The 18,009-nt window shown below is 36.6% G+C and overlaps 1 protein-coding gene across 2 annotated transcripts in view; it reads right to left on the reverse strand.

Moving 5' to 3' along the window:
• The window catches only part of DENND1B (DENN domain containing 1B), a 150,707-nt gene that overhangs the window by 8,343 nt on the left and 124,355 nt on the right, over positions 1 to 18,009 (reverse strand). For both annotated transcript variants that reach the window (XM_063165530.1, XM_063165529.1), the window contains 6 exons: positions 17,547 to 17,587; positions 16,621 to 16,689; positions 14,406 to 14,462; positions 13,499 to 13,609; positions 1,394 to 1,473; positions 149 to 362 (listed from right to left, as the gene is read on the reverse strand). In XM_063165530.1, the coding sequence (XP_063021600.1) occupies positions 149 to 362; positions 1,394 to 1,473; positions 13,499 to 13,609; positions 14,406 to 14,462; positions 16,621 to 16,689; positions 17,547 to 17,587 (572 nt within the window). The remainder of the gene's footprint in view (positions 1 to 148; positions 363 to 1,393; positions 1,474 to 13,498; positions 13,610 to 14,405; positions 14,463 to 16,620; positions 16,690 to 17,546; positions 17,588 to 18,009) is intronic.

Below are 18,009 nucleotides of genomic sequence, written 5' to 3' on the forward strand. Positions count from 1 at the left end.
TGAGTGTACGGTTATATAGCCCTAGGAAGACACATCAGCAATTCTAAGAACTGTGTTGCAGTGTCTGAGCTGCATGTTGTTCATTCCACAAGTGCAGGGTTCCACTGCAAATGGACTTGGGTTGGTTTTCAAATGAAAGAAGACTAACCTCAGCCTTGTAATCAATGTCATCCATTGATCTGAAGAAATCCAGGCTCTTTGCTCCTGAGAGCTTTCCTTGATCTGAACTGTGTGTGCTCAGAGTGTCCAGAATCTCTCCAAGCAAGTCCATTTCTCCTTGATGCTGAGTTATTCCAGTTTCACCAGAACCATCACTATCATAAAAGTAAGCAGAAGCTTCTTCACTGTCTTCTGATGATAACCTGAAAACAAAACTTTTCCATCAGATAGGAACATAAAAGCCATTTATTATAGCCACTTCTGAAAGGACATAGGGGAATCCATTTCAAGAGCTCTGAATGGGAACATCAACCTGGAATATCTTGCTACTCAATAATTTTCCTGAGCACAGATATATGGCATTGATGGAGATGCAGTTACCATCAGCTGCCTCCTGGCCTAGCCAAACATTTTGTTCTGGCAAGACTGCTACTGCAACTCTTCCTCCATCACATAGGCAGATTTACTGAAGTACTGCCTATCTGCAAGGACAACTGGTGCTTTTGTCTCTTATTTCCTTTCTTGTTCATTGCAATATCTTTACCTCAGACCCACATTCTATCATGGTCTTTTTCTACCTCTGTCCATCAGTACTGCTACAAAGGCAGTTTTCAATGGCCCACTGTTTTCATTGTATCCTTTTAACATTTCACTAGCTTCATCTTCCCTATATCACAGCTTAAACTGCTTGATTTTGCTTTCAATGTCCTTTCTGGTTTATATCCAGATGTTCATTATCAACAATCAACTCCTCAATTCAGAAACTGCCTCAATCCAGCTTAAGCCTCAACTTACACTTTTCCTTTAGTTCTCATATAGGAAGACCTCAACAAAAAATCCCCAAGACATTATATGTCTTTCAGACACTTCAAAAAATGTCCCATTATCATGGCCACCACACAAGCCTTAAAGAATTGACTGGCTGAGGTCACTCCCCACCACGTTGATGAATATTTTGCTCTTTCTTTGTGTATGTAGTCTTTTTATCTGGAGGCTGTGAAGACTGAGGATTATGTCAAGCCCTTCTAGACACTATAAATAATGAAAAGATATAATAGCCTGTCCCTCTTTTTAAAGCAGATTTAAATCCTAAACTACTTGACATCATCTAGATCAAGAATTGAGCTAGCAGCCTGGACAGGAGAAAAATGTGTCACTTGAATTCTACTTTGCTGAATAACACTTGTTACCCTCTCTCCTATACATACATAACCCATCCAGACAGGCTCCTTACTTGCTTGTTCTCTCAATTTCATCATCTTCATCTTCATCCAAGGCATCATCCTGGTTACTGAGGCGCTGGTTGAAACGAGTCTAGAGGAAGGACAATTAACATTATAATTTTGTTTATTTTTTCTATTTCAGCATTACTTCTTTGGAGACCACCTGCCACTTTACTCATTAGGGCTTCTGAGCACTTGCTGAGAAAAGCCACATATTGATCAAGGCTTGTAAAGGCTGCTCCAAGTCCTCAAGCACCACCAATTAAAGAGAACCATTCTCTTCATGGCCTATGGAGGGCCTCCTTATTTATGCAAAGCCTGGTGTGCCTTATTATTTATGCAAAGCATTGATTAGCAGAAGACTGGATATTGGAGGAAAACCATCACTCAAGTCTACCAGCTACCCTTTCTTGAAAGCACTGTGGTTTAGTACTTTCTGGTAGAAATATTTACCAAGCTTTGGTCTATTGAGCATGAAGAAAAATTGACTTTTGAAGCAGCAAATACAAAAAAAGTTGGGAGTCTCTTTATGAAGCTACATTTATGTAACGGTGCTGTACAGGATTGCAGAGTAAATAATATCCAGTTCAGGAACTTGGCACTAGGAATGCCTTTGTGCAGGATAATTTACTGTGGATTACTATTAATTCCAACCCAGTGCACACTTAGAGCACCCCAAGAGGACTTTGCATGGTGGAGTTGGTGTGCTGTAAATTCACACATTTCTGTACAGAATACTCACCTATTACATCACATTATTATTCAGCAAACAAAAATAGTCTAAAAATTCCACAATAATTGGAAAACGTCTCTATCCTGATCAGAACATTTAAATCAGGAATTTTAATCACTTGTACTTCACAAATGACTATCTTCAGGACTATACAACTCTCATACTGGTTTTGTATCAAAAACTTTTTGTATGGGAAGTTTAACTATACTGGTCATCAATGCACTGAAGATATTGTGAACCCTGGATAACCACTAATAATTTAAAGACATATGGATGGAATTTGTACAGAGGAAAAACAGCATAAGCTAACTTTGAGGAAAATCATAAGCAAGTAAGCAGTGCTACTGCCCACATCTTATCATGCAGTTCACCAAATGCCTAAACCTGCAACCAGCCCCTGATGGGGAAGAAATATGGCCTTAATTTCAGACTACAGGAGCTTGAAAATCTCATACTGTGAGGATTTCAGTATGTTACCTATTACAGATGTTGTCAGTGTTCTACAAATACCAGGACGCTCTCTGTAACTCCCCACCCCCCCATTATTTACAGGAATGTCTCAGTATTCACTCTTTAGAGACTGAGACATTTTTTTCTGTTCAACAAGAGAGAATTTAATTAAAGCAGCAAGTTTTGATAACACTTTCCACAGCTCTTTGCCCTCAAAGAGGAAACATATGGTTCTTTATGTGTTAAACCAAGTTAATAGTTGATGGAAAATGAGAGAATTATTAGAGTATTACAACCCATCAAACAACCCTAACTAAGATTCATTCTGAGCAAAAGGTACAGGATGGAATGCAGAGAAACAAACTATTTCTAACTCCTTCATATTTTTGTGAGTTCATAGTGCTGTTCCCACCACTGTTGCAAACAAACATTCTCCTGTTGTAAGTAATGGGAAGTAAATCCCTCTGTTAACTGATACTGGTGATTGGTTATCTTACTGATCCCTGTCACAAGCACAGTCACTGGTTCTGGTTTAAAAGTTGAAGCTTTAAGTACTTATCTTCACTGGGAAAATTTAAATACTTTGATTTGGTAACCCTAGGAATTTTGGTAACACAGAATTTTCCCCAAGAAAATTCTGACATGACATTCATTGTAATTCAAGCTCTAACCTGGAACTGGCTCCTGGAAGGCAAAATCCTGTCTGCCTCTCTCACTTTCTTTTGAATTTGCATCAAAATTAGATGTTGCCATCACATTTACTCCTACTAACATAAATATGAGATTTTGCAGGGAAGAAGATTTTCTTAAATGTTGAGAAGGTGCAGAAAACAAAATGGAAACTGACACTTGTTCATCTGTAGAGGAATTAACTCTGCCAATGGAATAAAATTCTGCAAGGTAACACTTGTTGATTTGTTGAAATGATAAATAATATTTCAAAGAGGACAGATATCAAGCTTCAAGAAAAAAAGGGGAAAAAAGGAAGAAAAGTTGTGTCTTTGACAAACAGGAGCTGAATAAAATTAATCAGAATCAGCAGACAACACAGGCATTGCAGTGGCCCCTCAGAACATCTATGAACAGTAACATGCAAGTGTGTTAGTGAAAGCACAAATAATTATATAAAGGAATGTAACAGACAAGTTGATAAATCTAAAACCTCCCTCCAAAAGAAGAACTCTTAGCTCCTGATGGTCAAACTCTTTGAAAAAAACACTTTTGTTACCAATTTAAATGATATGGGATATATTATAAAATTATACAGGGAAACTTTCAACAACTAAACCAAATAAAATGGTATTTACATACAAAGAAAAAGATATGGGGGAAGGGAGAGAAAGGAAAGTATCTGGCTGTAAATAACAACCTTCTCCAGCATTTACAACTCTGTGAGCTAACCACAGAGACAACAAGCAACACATGTTTTTGAATAGGTGACTTTCCTTTAGGAGCTGTAATAAAAACGACTGCAAGGGAGGGGTATGTCCAGACTACTTTGCAAAGAAAGAAAAAGAAAGAAAGAAACCCTTAATAAATTTCAAAAGGAGAGCCATAAAACTTTTTCAATGCTCCACTAGGCAAAGTGACAGAGTATGTGCACCTGCAAAAGCTGTCAGAGTCATTTAAGAAGCCCTTCCATTACTGACGTACCCTGCTGTTTGCAGTTATTTAAGCTTTTAATTTCTGTCTTTTCTGCATTTTGAAGTGTGTAACCTTTTTTATACCCCTTTATGAAAAAAGGACAGACTTCTGCTTCCTTCCTGATTAGCATTCTAATAACAACCAGACCATTTAAATTTATTACCACCAGAAATGATATGGCAACAGTCCTTTCTTGCTGCACCAGAACTTTATAAAGTCTTAATAGACTGCTGTCATGTTTATTTCTATAAAATAAAGGAACAAACTTCTTTAAAGTACCTGGTTGTTTTGCTTCTTCCAAACAGTTCTGCTTAGATATTAAATCTATTACTTAATGTATTTACCTTATATCATAACAAGAACAGGGATTCAGCTTTTGCTGTTTCAAATTTCTCACATTTTCCTGCACATGGCATCTCTCATCTCTCATTTTGCTTCGAATATAAGAGCTGAGCACCCTTAAACACAAGCTCATGTAAGCTGGTGTGAGGCTATATATCCTTTTTTTATTCACCATATCCATCCTCTCTGGTTGCTGCCCTACTTCAAAATCTCCTTCTGCGAGTAGTCTGCAGCTTATACAGACCTGACCCAATGCTGATCACTGAACTAAGGAAAAGGAGCTGACAGTATAAATACAGTAGAAACAAATAAAGGGAGAGTCAGTCCTTAAACTGTTCTCTTCTTCTTGCTGGTAGCCTCACAAAATGTACTACTTTGGAATAAAAATGCCAAAACAATGAATGCTAAAGGATTTAAATGTAAGACGGTTATATTCTTGATTGGGCATGAAAGTCGATCTTTGAAATGTCAGCTTTTTATATAATGCTAGACCTTTCAGATGTCCATCTTTTGGTAATGAGTCTGTATTGATTGATACTAAGGCAGGAAGTTTAAAAAGGCTGCTGCTATTAATTACACTCAAAGTGAAAAACAAATAATCTTTTGATAAATGGCAGCACAAATATAATTTCACATTTACTGGCTACTCAATACATCAACACATATAAAGTTTCAAAAAAATAAAAATATGGTTTAAATCTGTGAAGTACTGCTTCCTATTTCTTAAAAATCTAAAGAAAGATTATTAATTCAGCATGAGAAAAAAAATAAATACAGCCCCACTGTTATTAATGATTTAGTATTTTATTTTACCCATCCTCCTCTACAGCCAAATCACAGACATAATTATGGCTCCATCCAGCAGGGAAGCAAAAGATCTTTCAATCAGACTTTCCAGTAAAGCACACCTTGTCGCCTTCCTTTCCGGTTAAACACTGTGACCCAAAGCCATGACTCACAGGAAGGTACTCCTCATTACCCTCCCCCTGAGCTGAGACTGATGAAAGAAGAGGGAAAGCAGAGACAGAAAAGAAGTACAGATTCTAATCAAGAATGCTCTGATATCAGAAAACTGTCCTGGATATAAATTAAATAGATACTACCAGAAATATGGGTATGGGCGCAGTGCTTCGAAATGCCAAGTACACTCTAATGCCACAGAGATCTCCAGTGACTATTGTACAGTTATAGGAAACCCTAATACCTCTGCTGAAGTAGGATTGATTATAAGTACAGATGATAAATTCGTTGAGATACTCAGTCACAGACAGCACATGTAACTACTTTTGTTCTGAATTACTGTGGTGAAAAATGAACAAGCTCTCAGCTCCCTACCATTTATGCACGCTAGACTCCTGAACCCAGGTATCATTTGAGAACTGTGTAATGCTTCTCTTCCTTTTTAACAATTAATCATGCTTCCACAAATATTTTTTCAGAATAGTTCTGTTTTGCTCCAAAACAACAAGCAACCTTCCACTTTCCCTGCGGAATTGCAGCCCCTTTTTATCCTCAGGAAGCCTGAGGCCCCACACTGCCCAGAGTGAGGCACCACCTCCCCACAGCCAAACCCTGCTTTTCTCACTGGCACCGAGGATATTCTTAGCACCCCCTCCCGTTTTCAGCTGATGATGCACCGTGGCACCGTGCCACACACCATTCTGGCTGCAGGGAGTGCACCATCCCTCCACTTTCATTGGCAACACGCACATGTGTTAGTCTTTTCAAATAGGACGTGGAGATTTGCAGCGCCATTTGCAACAACTAAAGCCAGCAGCTCATTTTTTTGTGCACGATTTTAAGAATCAGATTCACCAGGCAGAATCTGCAGTTACAAGAATGGAGAAATATAGCACTTATTTTCCCTTTTCTGATGGTGATTAATGTCCTAATGTACACTCAATGATTAGATGGAAGGAGTATTATAGAATGGAGGACTCAGAGGGTCACAGTGGACAGAAGAGCAGGAAGATAAGGGAGAATGCGCGTCAGAAAAGAAAAAGTAATCAGCGTCCAAAGCCATACAAATGTTTATATGAACAAAACCAGAAAAAGGAACACGGATTTGTGGTAACAAGAAAGGCAAGAGATGTGGAAGTAACTCAGGTGCATGGTGTGGGACTTTAGTGAACCAGGACAGTTGTAAATCCAGTTTATTTGGCTGAAATGTGCTATTTGATACAATTCCTAAGCAGATAAAAGAGAGACTACTGGTTAAATTGATCTTTTGGGTAAAATGTGCATCATAGCCTTACATCAGCAGAACAGTCTCATGCTACAATCACTGCTTAGAGCACCAGTTGCTGATCACGTGTGACTTTCTCAGAGGGAAACCTATCAAAAATACATACATTAAAATGTACAATGTGAATGTGATGGCAAACACAAACACCCTGCGCCTCCAGACCTCAGCAGCACCAGCCCTGTCCATCAGACCAATGGACTGTGGAAGATCCTACTTAAGGGAAGTGCCATAGGAAGCTTGAAAACAGACTAATCACATTTGCAAGGAAAAAAGACTGTGCCTTGGAAATACTGACTCCAAGCACATTTCTACACTGTCTAGGGATTCCAAACAGACAAATTACCAAGGAGGAGTCCCTCTTCTAGTTTGACACCAGTAAGGGTCTTCTATTCAACAAATAAGATCTTTCTCTCCAAGGTGCTGTGGAATTTGGCTGGCACTTGGAGTTGGATGTTACTGATTTCAGCTATTTTTGGGCCCAAATGAGACAATTCAAAGCAAGACAGAGGCATCATCAGGATGCAATCAGGATTCTAGGTGGGCTGAGCTGTCCTTCAGTCATGCCCCTCTCTCCACTTACTGCAGATCAAGCCTAAGGCTGAACTGCTGCTAACTGCAGCATTTCAGCAGTATCTAAAATTAGACAGGCTGAATCTGGGCTCTCAGAGATGCTGAGATCCCTGCAGGAAAGGATTTTTCTGTTTCTTCTATTTCTCCCTCCTTTTGCCTCCAGACAAACTTTTTTCATTAACTGAACTTCTTTATTCTTTTATTTTTTTTCTCATTCTTAGATACAGGATTATAGAGAGGAAGAAAAACGTTAGGGACATAGAATACTAGAGCTGAAGTTTTAGATGTAAAGTGATGCTTTTCAAACCCTCAAGCCAGAAGGCAAAAGCAACATGGAAGTCAGCACACAGGTTCCAACTGTTGTCTGATGGCTCTCCTGGCTCCCTCATTTAGTGGAGCAAAACTATGACTTGTGGAAAACAGAAGATACACAGCAAAAGAAAGTAAAAGATACCACTGGCTACATTAAGATGTTGACCAATTCTCCTGAAGAAAAAATTAATTGGTTATTTCAATTAAATTCTGAAGACAGAAAAGTTCATCCGGTTTGAAGATACTCTGCAAGACCATTTTTCTCTGAGATCCTTCAGAGAAAGGAAACAGTGCTACACATACAAGTATGGTTCATTTGTCTGCAGAAGAAAGACCCTCTGAAAGGCTGCATTTTTATTTATTATAAAACTTAAAGAGGGGGGCTACAATAACCAGGAAAAGCATCTGCAAACTTTTTGCTTGTATAAATTTTTCTTTTAGTAGGATAAATCAGAGGTAGATATGCTGATGATTTTGCCCTGAAAAACCAAGCATTCCACAGGGTGACAAAAAAATTCCAGAGCCACTTCCTGACCATTACCCCATCTATTTTTTTTTTTGTTAAATTGAATTGGAATCAAGGTAATTATTGAAGAGATTTCTCAAGTGTTTTTACAGCAAAACTCCAAGAACAGCAGCCACAAGGCTGGCAGTGGTTTATGAGTGCAGAACAGACAGCACAGATCTGGTGAGGACAGTCACTGTCCCTGTTTAGTGGGAAGCAGGGACAGGGGTCTGCAATCTTGAAATTATACCTCTGCTTGGGAGCCTCTATTCCCTATTCCTGAAAATAGTATAATGCATGATACACAATAGCATGTAAATGCTTAATTTGCACAAAATCCAGGGGCAATTTCACTTAACAGAAATAAAGGAAGGACCCCTTGATTTTAAGAGGTCTCCATTGCAGCAGGCAAGGCTTGCACAGGCAGAGGATTCCGGTCCTCTGCCACTTAGGAAAGGAACAGGAGCCACAAGAGGGCACTCTCGTAATCTGCAATTTGAATTTTGGCAGCCTAGCTTTTTTCATTTTTAATTAAAAAGAAATCTGACTGTTTTGCAGAATGAAGAGATCTTACTTGACACAATAAGACAAAAGATTTTTCTCCAAATTAAAGGAAGCTAATGATCTCTACAATATTTTCACATTACACCACATTAGCTAAAGAAACAGAATTTACTGATCAACTGATGCTTACTTCAAAACTGTATTTTACAGAAGCAAAATGGGATTTACATTAAAAACTAGCTCTTACTGTTTATGACATCTTTCAATTTATAATATTGCAGTCAATGAGGGTGGAAGAAACCTCCAGCAACAGAATCAGTGTTATTTGTGGTTGGTAGTCATAGATGTGATCTCAAGCACATTGTCTGAATACAAATACAGGTAAATGTACTTAATCAGATTTATGTTTCTGAAATCATTGTGGGACTGACTGTGGATATTTTTCTAAAAGACATTCAGTCATCTTATACAGAATATGTATATTCAGCACTACATTACCACAATCTCCTCTCTTATTTTTCAGGAAAAAGAAAAACTCTTCAGAATAGCCCTCTTTTCAGAATAGCCACTCTCATCACCTTTTTCAGGTTAGGAGGGTAATCAGTTACTAGAAGTCCTTTGTAGTTAATGATTATGTCGTTTATTTTACTGGCCATTGTAGGGATATTGATAAATGGGGCACTCCTGAAGGCAAGGTTATTCTGAACACATCTTCCTGCCTGACACTTGCTGTGTTTGTTGAACAGATGCCAAGCACACCTACTGCAAGCTGAATTATATATTGTATAGTCTCTAGGACATACTTCAATAAAAGTGAAAAAGCTCAATTTGCAATACGCTTTAAAAAAGGAAAGAAAGAAAAAAATATAAAAAACTCTCTTCTCATTGAGAACACCAAGAAAAACGTTTTGTCTAACTTGATTTTTATTAAAAGTGTTTTAAAAATCTTGTTAGACACTATATTTGGATTCTGCAAAGTCATGCTGAGTAGTTCACTTGGTATTGTCAATATAGGAACATTTAAAGCAGCGCTGAGACACAGCGATTGGTAAATCCACCCTTAGAATCCACATGCCTATTTCTATTACAGATGGAAAGTAGTAGGTGCCTAAAGGTACAGGTAGAACATACATTTTCTGAGAGACAAGGGGCATTGCTAATTTAATAACTGCAAAGGGAACTGGTAGTTCTTATTTGGTATTCTGCTAATCTTGCAGAGTGTTTTATTTGCCATGAAATACATTATGACTGTTGAGATCCTGACATGGTCTATTTTTAATAAGCTACCCCAACACCTGATATAATAGTAAAATTACAAAGATCATATTAATGAAATAAAACAGATCTTCCTGGCATTCAAAACAGGATAATAATAAACATGCTCTCTTTTTAATTGTATATTAATTTGGAACAATTATACAGAGCTCCTACTGCATTTAGGTCCCTGTGTACCAGAAATCTGCACTACCTGGGAGCATAAAATGGCACAGAATTAAAAGAGATTATGCAAACACTGAATGCTCTATAGTCTAAAACATGCCCTGCTCTACCTTGCTCATCAATAGTTAAAGGAACTCAGCGGTTTCACTCACAAGATACCGCAAACAGAGCCTAAGCAACCTCATGCTTGCATTAACTTTTATTTCAAAAACTTTAGCTAGTGATTTCTTGTATCTTCTACATTCCTAATTAATGTAAGAGATGAAACATATCCAAGACACATTATTAGCTCTAGGCATGAAACAGTTAACTGCAGTGCACATGCCAAGGTTTTAACAAGGCTTAACAATAAAAAGCTTCAATCTCCACTTTCACTAGATTTTGTTGTTGTGGTTTTCCCTTGCTTAGGGCAATCCATCTGTTAATGTTGACTTGCAATATAGCTAAGCTCACACATGTCTGAAGAGCCTAGAACAGCGAACCTGAGCAGGAGCAAGCTCAGATGAACACTGCAGAGAGGGAACGGCTCGTCTGGGCACGGATTAATTGTGCGCACACGCGCACGCACGCGGGCACCAACCAGTGCACTCCCCTCAGCTCCAGCTTTTAGGAAACACTTTCAAAATGCAAATTATAGGAGGGCAAGCCGAGCGCTTCAGTTTGCAATAACACATTTAATTATTTATCCTCTGGTTAGGTTTTGACAGCTATTTCAAATGCTGTAATTTTTTTTTAATTTACTGCTGATTTTTCTTAAGCCTATTGCCAATCTGGAAAAGAAAAAATACAATAAACCCACTATGACAGCAGTGATAAAGCTTAGTAAATATTCATTGTTAAAAATGGCTCTGCACTGTGACCAGTGCTAGTATTCTCCCTGGGCCAAACTGGCTGTGTTTTCAATAAAACCAGAGAAGTATCCTTTCCCTTGAGCCCTGTTAGGCTGAGGCTGCAGTTGGAACTGTCATCCTCACACAAAAGCAAAGGGGCTGGGTTTTACAAACGCAAAGCCTAATTGGGAGATCTTCATGGCTGTACCCTTGACATTTATTAAAGCCTCATCAACAAAACAGGAAATAACCATACTAATTAGCAGACCCATATACAAACTCCTGCTTGCTGGGGTAAAAGCAGACTCACATCCTATTGTAAAGGAAAGGTCCTCTCAGACCCCCAAATCCTGTTATGAATGAATTTTTAAAATGATCTTTCTCAGTAAAGAAAACTTTCATATCTAATATAACTTTTCAAAGTATGTTTTACAGCATCTCAGGTAACTCTCAGAATTTAACTGTTTCCAAGAAGTGGAGAAGGAAAAGCTCAATGCATACTTCTAGTATAAAATATGACACCAAATTCTTTGTATTTAAAATTTTCTAAATGTTTCAGTATGGAAGAGACAGTAATAACGTACAGAGGTGCCTCTATTTTGGAAGCAAGATGACCATTAAAAGCAATTGCTCTCTCTTGTTTATTGTTTATCTAGTCCTTACTTTAAATGTGTATCAAATTGCCTGAACTCCACACTAGCACTAGCCTTATACTGATACAGCCACTGGTAAGAATAATTTTAGAGATCTCGGTGAAGAGTTTCGTTTGCAGGATAAAGACTACCAGAAGAAGGATTAAATCTGACAACAGCACACTGAATTTCACTTCTTTTAAACAGCAGATTCAGTACTAGATCAAACACGGTCTCCCATACACGTGCACTGTGAATACTAACATATATTCTTATTTGGATGTAAACTTTAAAATCACCACTCATTAATAAATAATTTATGTTATCTTATTCAAACACTATGACCAAAAATAAAAACAAGAGTAGCAACATCAGACTTATTTTTCAGAAGTCCTTTGGTTTGTTCGCTTTTGGGGAGGAGGAAAAGGAGAATTGAATGAGTGAGAGGTGAAGGAGTTCTTGGAGGGCAATCCCCACGTGCGCCTTCCTGCCCACTGAGTTAACGTGATGTTTGGGACAAGAGCTGGGGAGAAGACACCTTTGGTTTGGAGCAGGGCAAACCTGTGAGGCTCTCAGTTCCCAGCTTTGTTGGTAAATTCAGCCCACAGAAACACGTGTGTGTTCTGTGCATACCCATCCATTAACATACGTGTGTATGGATCCATGGAAACAAAGCCAGGCACATATCTGCACTCCTGCCTTGTTTGCAAAGCTAAAGGACACCTGGTAGAAACTGCAATGATTACAGGATTTAGCACTGTACAGCTGGACAAACACAAAAACACAGAAAAGTTCAATTGTTATGTCTGAACACACACCTTCAAAAGAAATCTTTAATTGTACCAAGGTGAATTATATTCCTTTGTATCCCTAGACTCCCGTACATAACAATAGGCAGCACTACCATATCAGTGAAGCAGAAAGTCTTTGTATTATTTATAACCTTACTTAAAAAATTGACTTTATACTAATGTACAATTTCACCATCATTTAGCAATCATCTGCACCAATTCTAAATTGCATTCCAGAAACTTTTGCTAAAAACTAATTCAAAATCAAATTGATTAAATAGAAAACCCAGATTTTTATAATAAATAATTATACCTAGAGCAAAAAATAAATGTTGCTAGATTGGTTGGACTGAATTTATATACTTAATTCTCATTAGGAAGATACAGGCATTAAAAATCCACATGTATTAAAAACATGCAATAACAATATAATGTAAAAATAAATACCTGTATACTAAAAATAAGTACAGATGCAGGTAAATATTTGTAGGGGAAAAAAAAGTGTTAGAAAACCTACTTTGTTTATATTTTTGAAATGAAACTGTCAAAATTAATCTGAAAACATTAAAACACTTGCCAAAGTTGAGACACTACACCTGTTACTTCAAATCTAGACTAGAAAGGATTAGAGAACAAAAGCCAAGACATTAGCATTGCATGAACTAGCTGACTTATTAACAAAATAATAAATCACAATTATCTGAGCAAGGTTAAAGGCCATATGACTGCCAAAACAATTTATTAGAAACAAAAAATTAATATGCCTTAAAATAAATGAGATGGGCTTCTCACAAAAAATACATTCTGGTCTATTCATAGATATGTATTAATCTTTCTCAAAACCAGTATTTAAGAATTAAATCTCAGATCCATACTTACAGATCTCTTGTTCTTTCAAGATGTGGAAGATCCCTCTCAACAGGGATGAAACACAAATAGAAAAAATTTTTTTTCTCCAGACACACAGCTTAGCAGTATTTCTATAAACATAGCCTTTTAGTCACACTACCCAAACACAGGAAAATCATCCTGGAAACAGATTCACAGACACACGACTAAGTAGCAAAAATTTTTCCCTATAAGTATATGAATGCAAACAGAAGTTTCAGGTGTCTTACCTGTGCCAGTCTTCGTTTTTCTGAGCTTGTTCTTTTCTCAGGATGCGACGTGTAGACAGGAACAGTCTGTACTGCACCAGCACTACACGTTCCACACTCTTCCTCACTCTCCTATGCAAAAAAACAGATTTAAATTCCTTTATTTATAATCATTATCTGCAAACATACCCTCCATATTATGCATGCAGAATGCATTCAAAATTATCTTGCCACAATCCATTACTGTCATGAAAATACCATCTGTAGTAAGAAAATCAAATTTAACTTTTCAAAACGCCAGATTACCAGCATGGTCATTTAAAAGTTGAATTGTTCAAATGTTTTTGAAATTTTTCTTAAAATAGCACAATAGGTATCAAAAAAAATGGTTCCTTCTCTGTACAAATAATCTTACATGGAAGCAAAATTCCAAATGGGAAAAACAGCTGCAAAATGCCTAAACCATCTACTCTGAGTTCATGAGGTTGCTTTTGCAAAATGAAACTATTCATTCACCTTGAAACACTGCTATTGTTCATGTATCTTATGGAACTAAAACTGGACAACTGCACCTCCTGAAATACAGTGTACTGCAAGACTCTCCCTTCTCAAATTCTCAGCTTGAAGCAAAGGCTTTGATTGTGATATCAAAGCAATCAACTTTATGAAAACATACATCCTGTTAATGTATCTTTGAAGACCTCTGTTGTTCTATGATAAAATATGCAAAAAATAAAGAGATTATTCAGTGGATGCATAGAATGACAGATAGTTGCCAGAGGGCTCGTTATGAAAAATGTATTGTTGAACAAAGGGCTAAGCATATTTCAAAAGTCATTAAAAACACAAATCTCATGTGATTTGTAAAGTATAAGCTTCAAACTGTACAGGAAGCAGTGTTAGAAAGTAAATAAAGTGTCCTACATACCTTGTGTTTTAACTTACTCTTCACTTCTTTTATTCCTTGCCTCGCCTGGTTTTTTGCCTGGAGAAATAAAAAGACTTAAATTGCTCTGCAGGACACTGGCTGTAGTCACAGAACATGCCTTATGATGCCATACTTATTTTGTCTTTTTTATAAACACCTGGTGATATAGAAAAGGGCAATAATCTTTATCACAAATTTCAAACATGCACTACCACTGTATTTTTTTATATTCATGCTTTCTCCACAAATTTAAGGATTTTTTTTTCAGTACATCCATGTCAGTGATGGGAAAACATACACACTCAAAAATTCTCCTTTATTACTAGGGACAGGCTAAGAATGATCATCTATATAACTCCTTTATTTGAAATGCTCATTTCAATTTGAAAGGGTATTTTAGCAATAAAGCATGTTGAAAAATGTGAAGATTTTTAAGATGACTGCTACAGTGTTCCAGTCTGGTAACTTGCAGGGCAACATCAACCTTAAGAGAAATGAAGTGATTTCATATGCAGATGGAGATTTTGCCCAGTGTTGCTGAACAGCACAGTGCTGCTATTTAGGGGAGAATTCTGTATGCAATAAAAGAGACAGACAAGAATCATTGTTGCATAGAAAACAGCAAGAATATTCTTCAATACAGAAAGGAATTATCAATATGGAATACCATGTTGTTAGGCTAAAAATGAGACAAGAGGGAGAGAGCAAGAGAAGGGGGGAGAAGGAAACAAAATAAAAGATGAGGGTATAACATCAAAAATCCTAACAGAAAAAAAGTTGTCTTTCCAAAAAAATATGGGAAAAAACTACAAAAGTTTTCAAGGTTGTATTGAAAATAGGAGTTTTAAAATACATTCAAGGGTATAAATATCTAAAAGCCATCTATTTTCCTGGAGTTTTTTGTACATGGAAATTCAGAAAAAAAATTTCTTGAATCAAGAGGTCATAGAGTCTTTTTGATCCTTAAATCATACATCCATAAGCTCAGTAAGAGCACGATGGGGTGCCATGTACCAGATGCTAACCTGAAAGCCACTTTAAACTTTCCAGATCCTGCTCACAGCGTTTGGATGAATTTTGGAGTGCTCTGTTCTAACTCTCAGGGATGGTACCAATGGCATTACTCAAAGCTCCCAATCATTTATGTGGCAAATGGAAATGCATATTTCAGTCCTCTGGTAGTAGGCTCCATAAAGGACAACAATGTAAGAAGTTAAATGGGGTAGAAAAATGGATATCATATACATAAAGATCCTCAGAAGTTTACTGCAGTTTCCTGGCAAATACAGAAGTTCACTTTGAAGAACCTTTACTATCAAGGGCATAATTATCAAAATTGAAGCCTGAACCACAGTCTAAGATAGTGCAAATGAAGAAGAATAATTTGCAGATGAACCATTTTTTAAATTATAAATGAGTCCATGAATATGAAGTATATTTAATTTATTTACCTGTTTCTTTCCACAACTGCTGTGTTTTTAAAGTGATGTAAAATTAGAAATTCTGTTTGAAAACTTTACTTAAAATACTCTAGTACACACTGATTTACTCATTTATTCAGGACTATTTATAATGAATCCACCTAGTGAAACATTTGGAAAAGCAAAAAGGAAGCCAAAAATCTTTTCCTCTGTATTATAAAAGCAACTTTAAAACACTTCTCAGTTCATTTTTTTCTAATGCTGTTTTACCATACTGCATAATACAGAATAATCTCATATGCATCATGGGGTAGGCAGTCTTTGAAAAACGAGATCTTTTCAGATGAAAAGTGTAAGCATTAAACCCAGTTAAACATGATCATTCCACTATCGTTTTTAAAAAGGAGCAGATGATTTGCTGCACACATTACTGATGTTTTACCACATCTTAATAGTGCAGCACTTACTGCCAAAGTGAAATTACAGCTGTGTATCAAATAACTAAATGTATTCAAATAAGCTTCTACTGTGTATGAGGACAGAAAGAAAAACCAGCACACTCATGCTTTGATAAAGTCTATTTTTATGTACAAGCTATCTAGAAGACCCTGAAACAACTTTAAATCCTACTGCTATATGAGAAACAAATGAAGCTCAACACTTTCTACAGGCTGAAGTACTTCTTTGCAATTTACATATAAAATGCTTAGGTTTTTCAGCATTCAGAGAGAATGAGAGGTTGTCAGAAATCGCAGTATTTTGATGTATTATTTATTTGAAATAGATGATCTTACAAATTTATATGCTGTTTTCACAGCCGGAGTGGCTTTGGTCATTGCTGTGTTGATCAGTGCACCGCCTTTCTGAAATACACAAAAAATGTATTTTAGTAATATTTTAACACAAGGCAAACCTTAAGACAACAGCAAGGAAAAATAAACTGTGTGTGCTGTGAAGAAGTAACAACCCTCCTTTGAAATGGGCAAGAGCAAGCACAGCTGTGTTTCCTCCCCAGCCTGCTGTCTGCAGCTACACAAGGGTTACAGTACGTCATTCCACAGCTGACACATTTATCAAGGCACTCCAACAGAATGACAGATTTTCAGTCTTCATTCACTGTTACCATTTCAAAATCAATTCAGATATTAGGCTATTTTTCATGTGCTCCTATCATATTTATTATGCAACTAAAAAAACTTTGACCTGACAGGAAGAACTATCTCGTTTAATCAAACAAGAATTCTCTTAATCTAAAATAATGTATTTTATTAATGCTGCAGAATAACAAGGTTATACCAAGGGTCCTGTACTAGTCAAATGGCACAAATCCATATTAACAAAATTGCTATTTACTAGAAGGGATAAGCTTCTTATCAAATTGTCACACCTAATTCAGAATCATGGAATGCAGCATGATACAGAAAGCAATGCAATCTTAGACTATATAGACATAAAAAAACATGCATTTTGGCATTTGTTTTGTGTATGGGAATTTTTTTTTAATTCTTCTATATAAAAACTCAAACAATTTTTGCAAATACTATGACTTGGTATTTCTTACAGAATGTACTTACATCTTTCTCACAAATGAACAAACTTTTACCATTTTCCCTACTGGAAGTAGGGAAAACGACTGAGACCTAAAGGACAAGGTGGCCATTATAATTACTTAATCAAGTTTATAACTTCACTCTATATAATTTCTTAACCAAGTTTATACCTTCACTGTATGCATCCACTGCTGATAAGATCTTGAATTTCCTGAAAGAGAAATGTCAAATTAACACAATCAAACATACATTCAACATTTTAAATGCTGCAACCCTCTTCACTATCAGAATAAAAAATGTACTTAGAGTATTACTTATTCAATTAATTCTTTCCAGATAGACAAGGAATGTAAAGATAAGAGTGTGTGTACACTAAGAAAGAAACTCAGGAATCTCTTATTGCTTGTTTTCTATTTCCTTTAGAAAAGCTTGTTTTCACCACACAGTTTTTTATTCCAATTAAGGTAAAAAGCGGAATCAAAATGATGATAAGGTAACATGCTTTAAGAAAGTATAAAAAGAATAACACTAACTCAAAGTAGAGAATAATGTATTAATTGCATTCAAGCATAATGATCCCTCTGGGCAAACTTTCAAACACAAAAATGACATGGACTCCAGAAGGTACCATGC

This window comes from Melospiza melodia, chromosome 11 (assembly GCF_035770615.1).
Source record: "Melospiza melodia melodia isolate bMelMel2 chromosome 11, bMelMel2.pri, whole genome shotgun sequence".
Classification (NCBI taxonomy): domain Eukaryota; kingdom Metazoa; phylum Chordata; class Aves; order Passeriformes; family Passerellidae; genus Melospiza; species Melospiza melodia.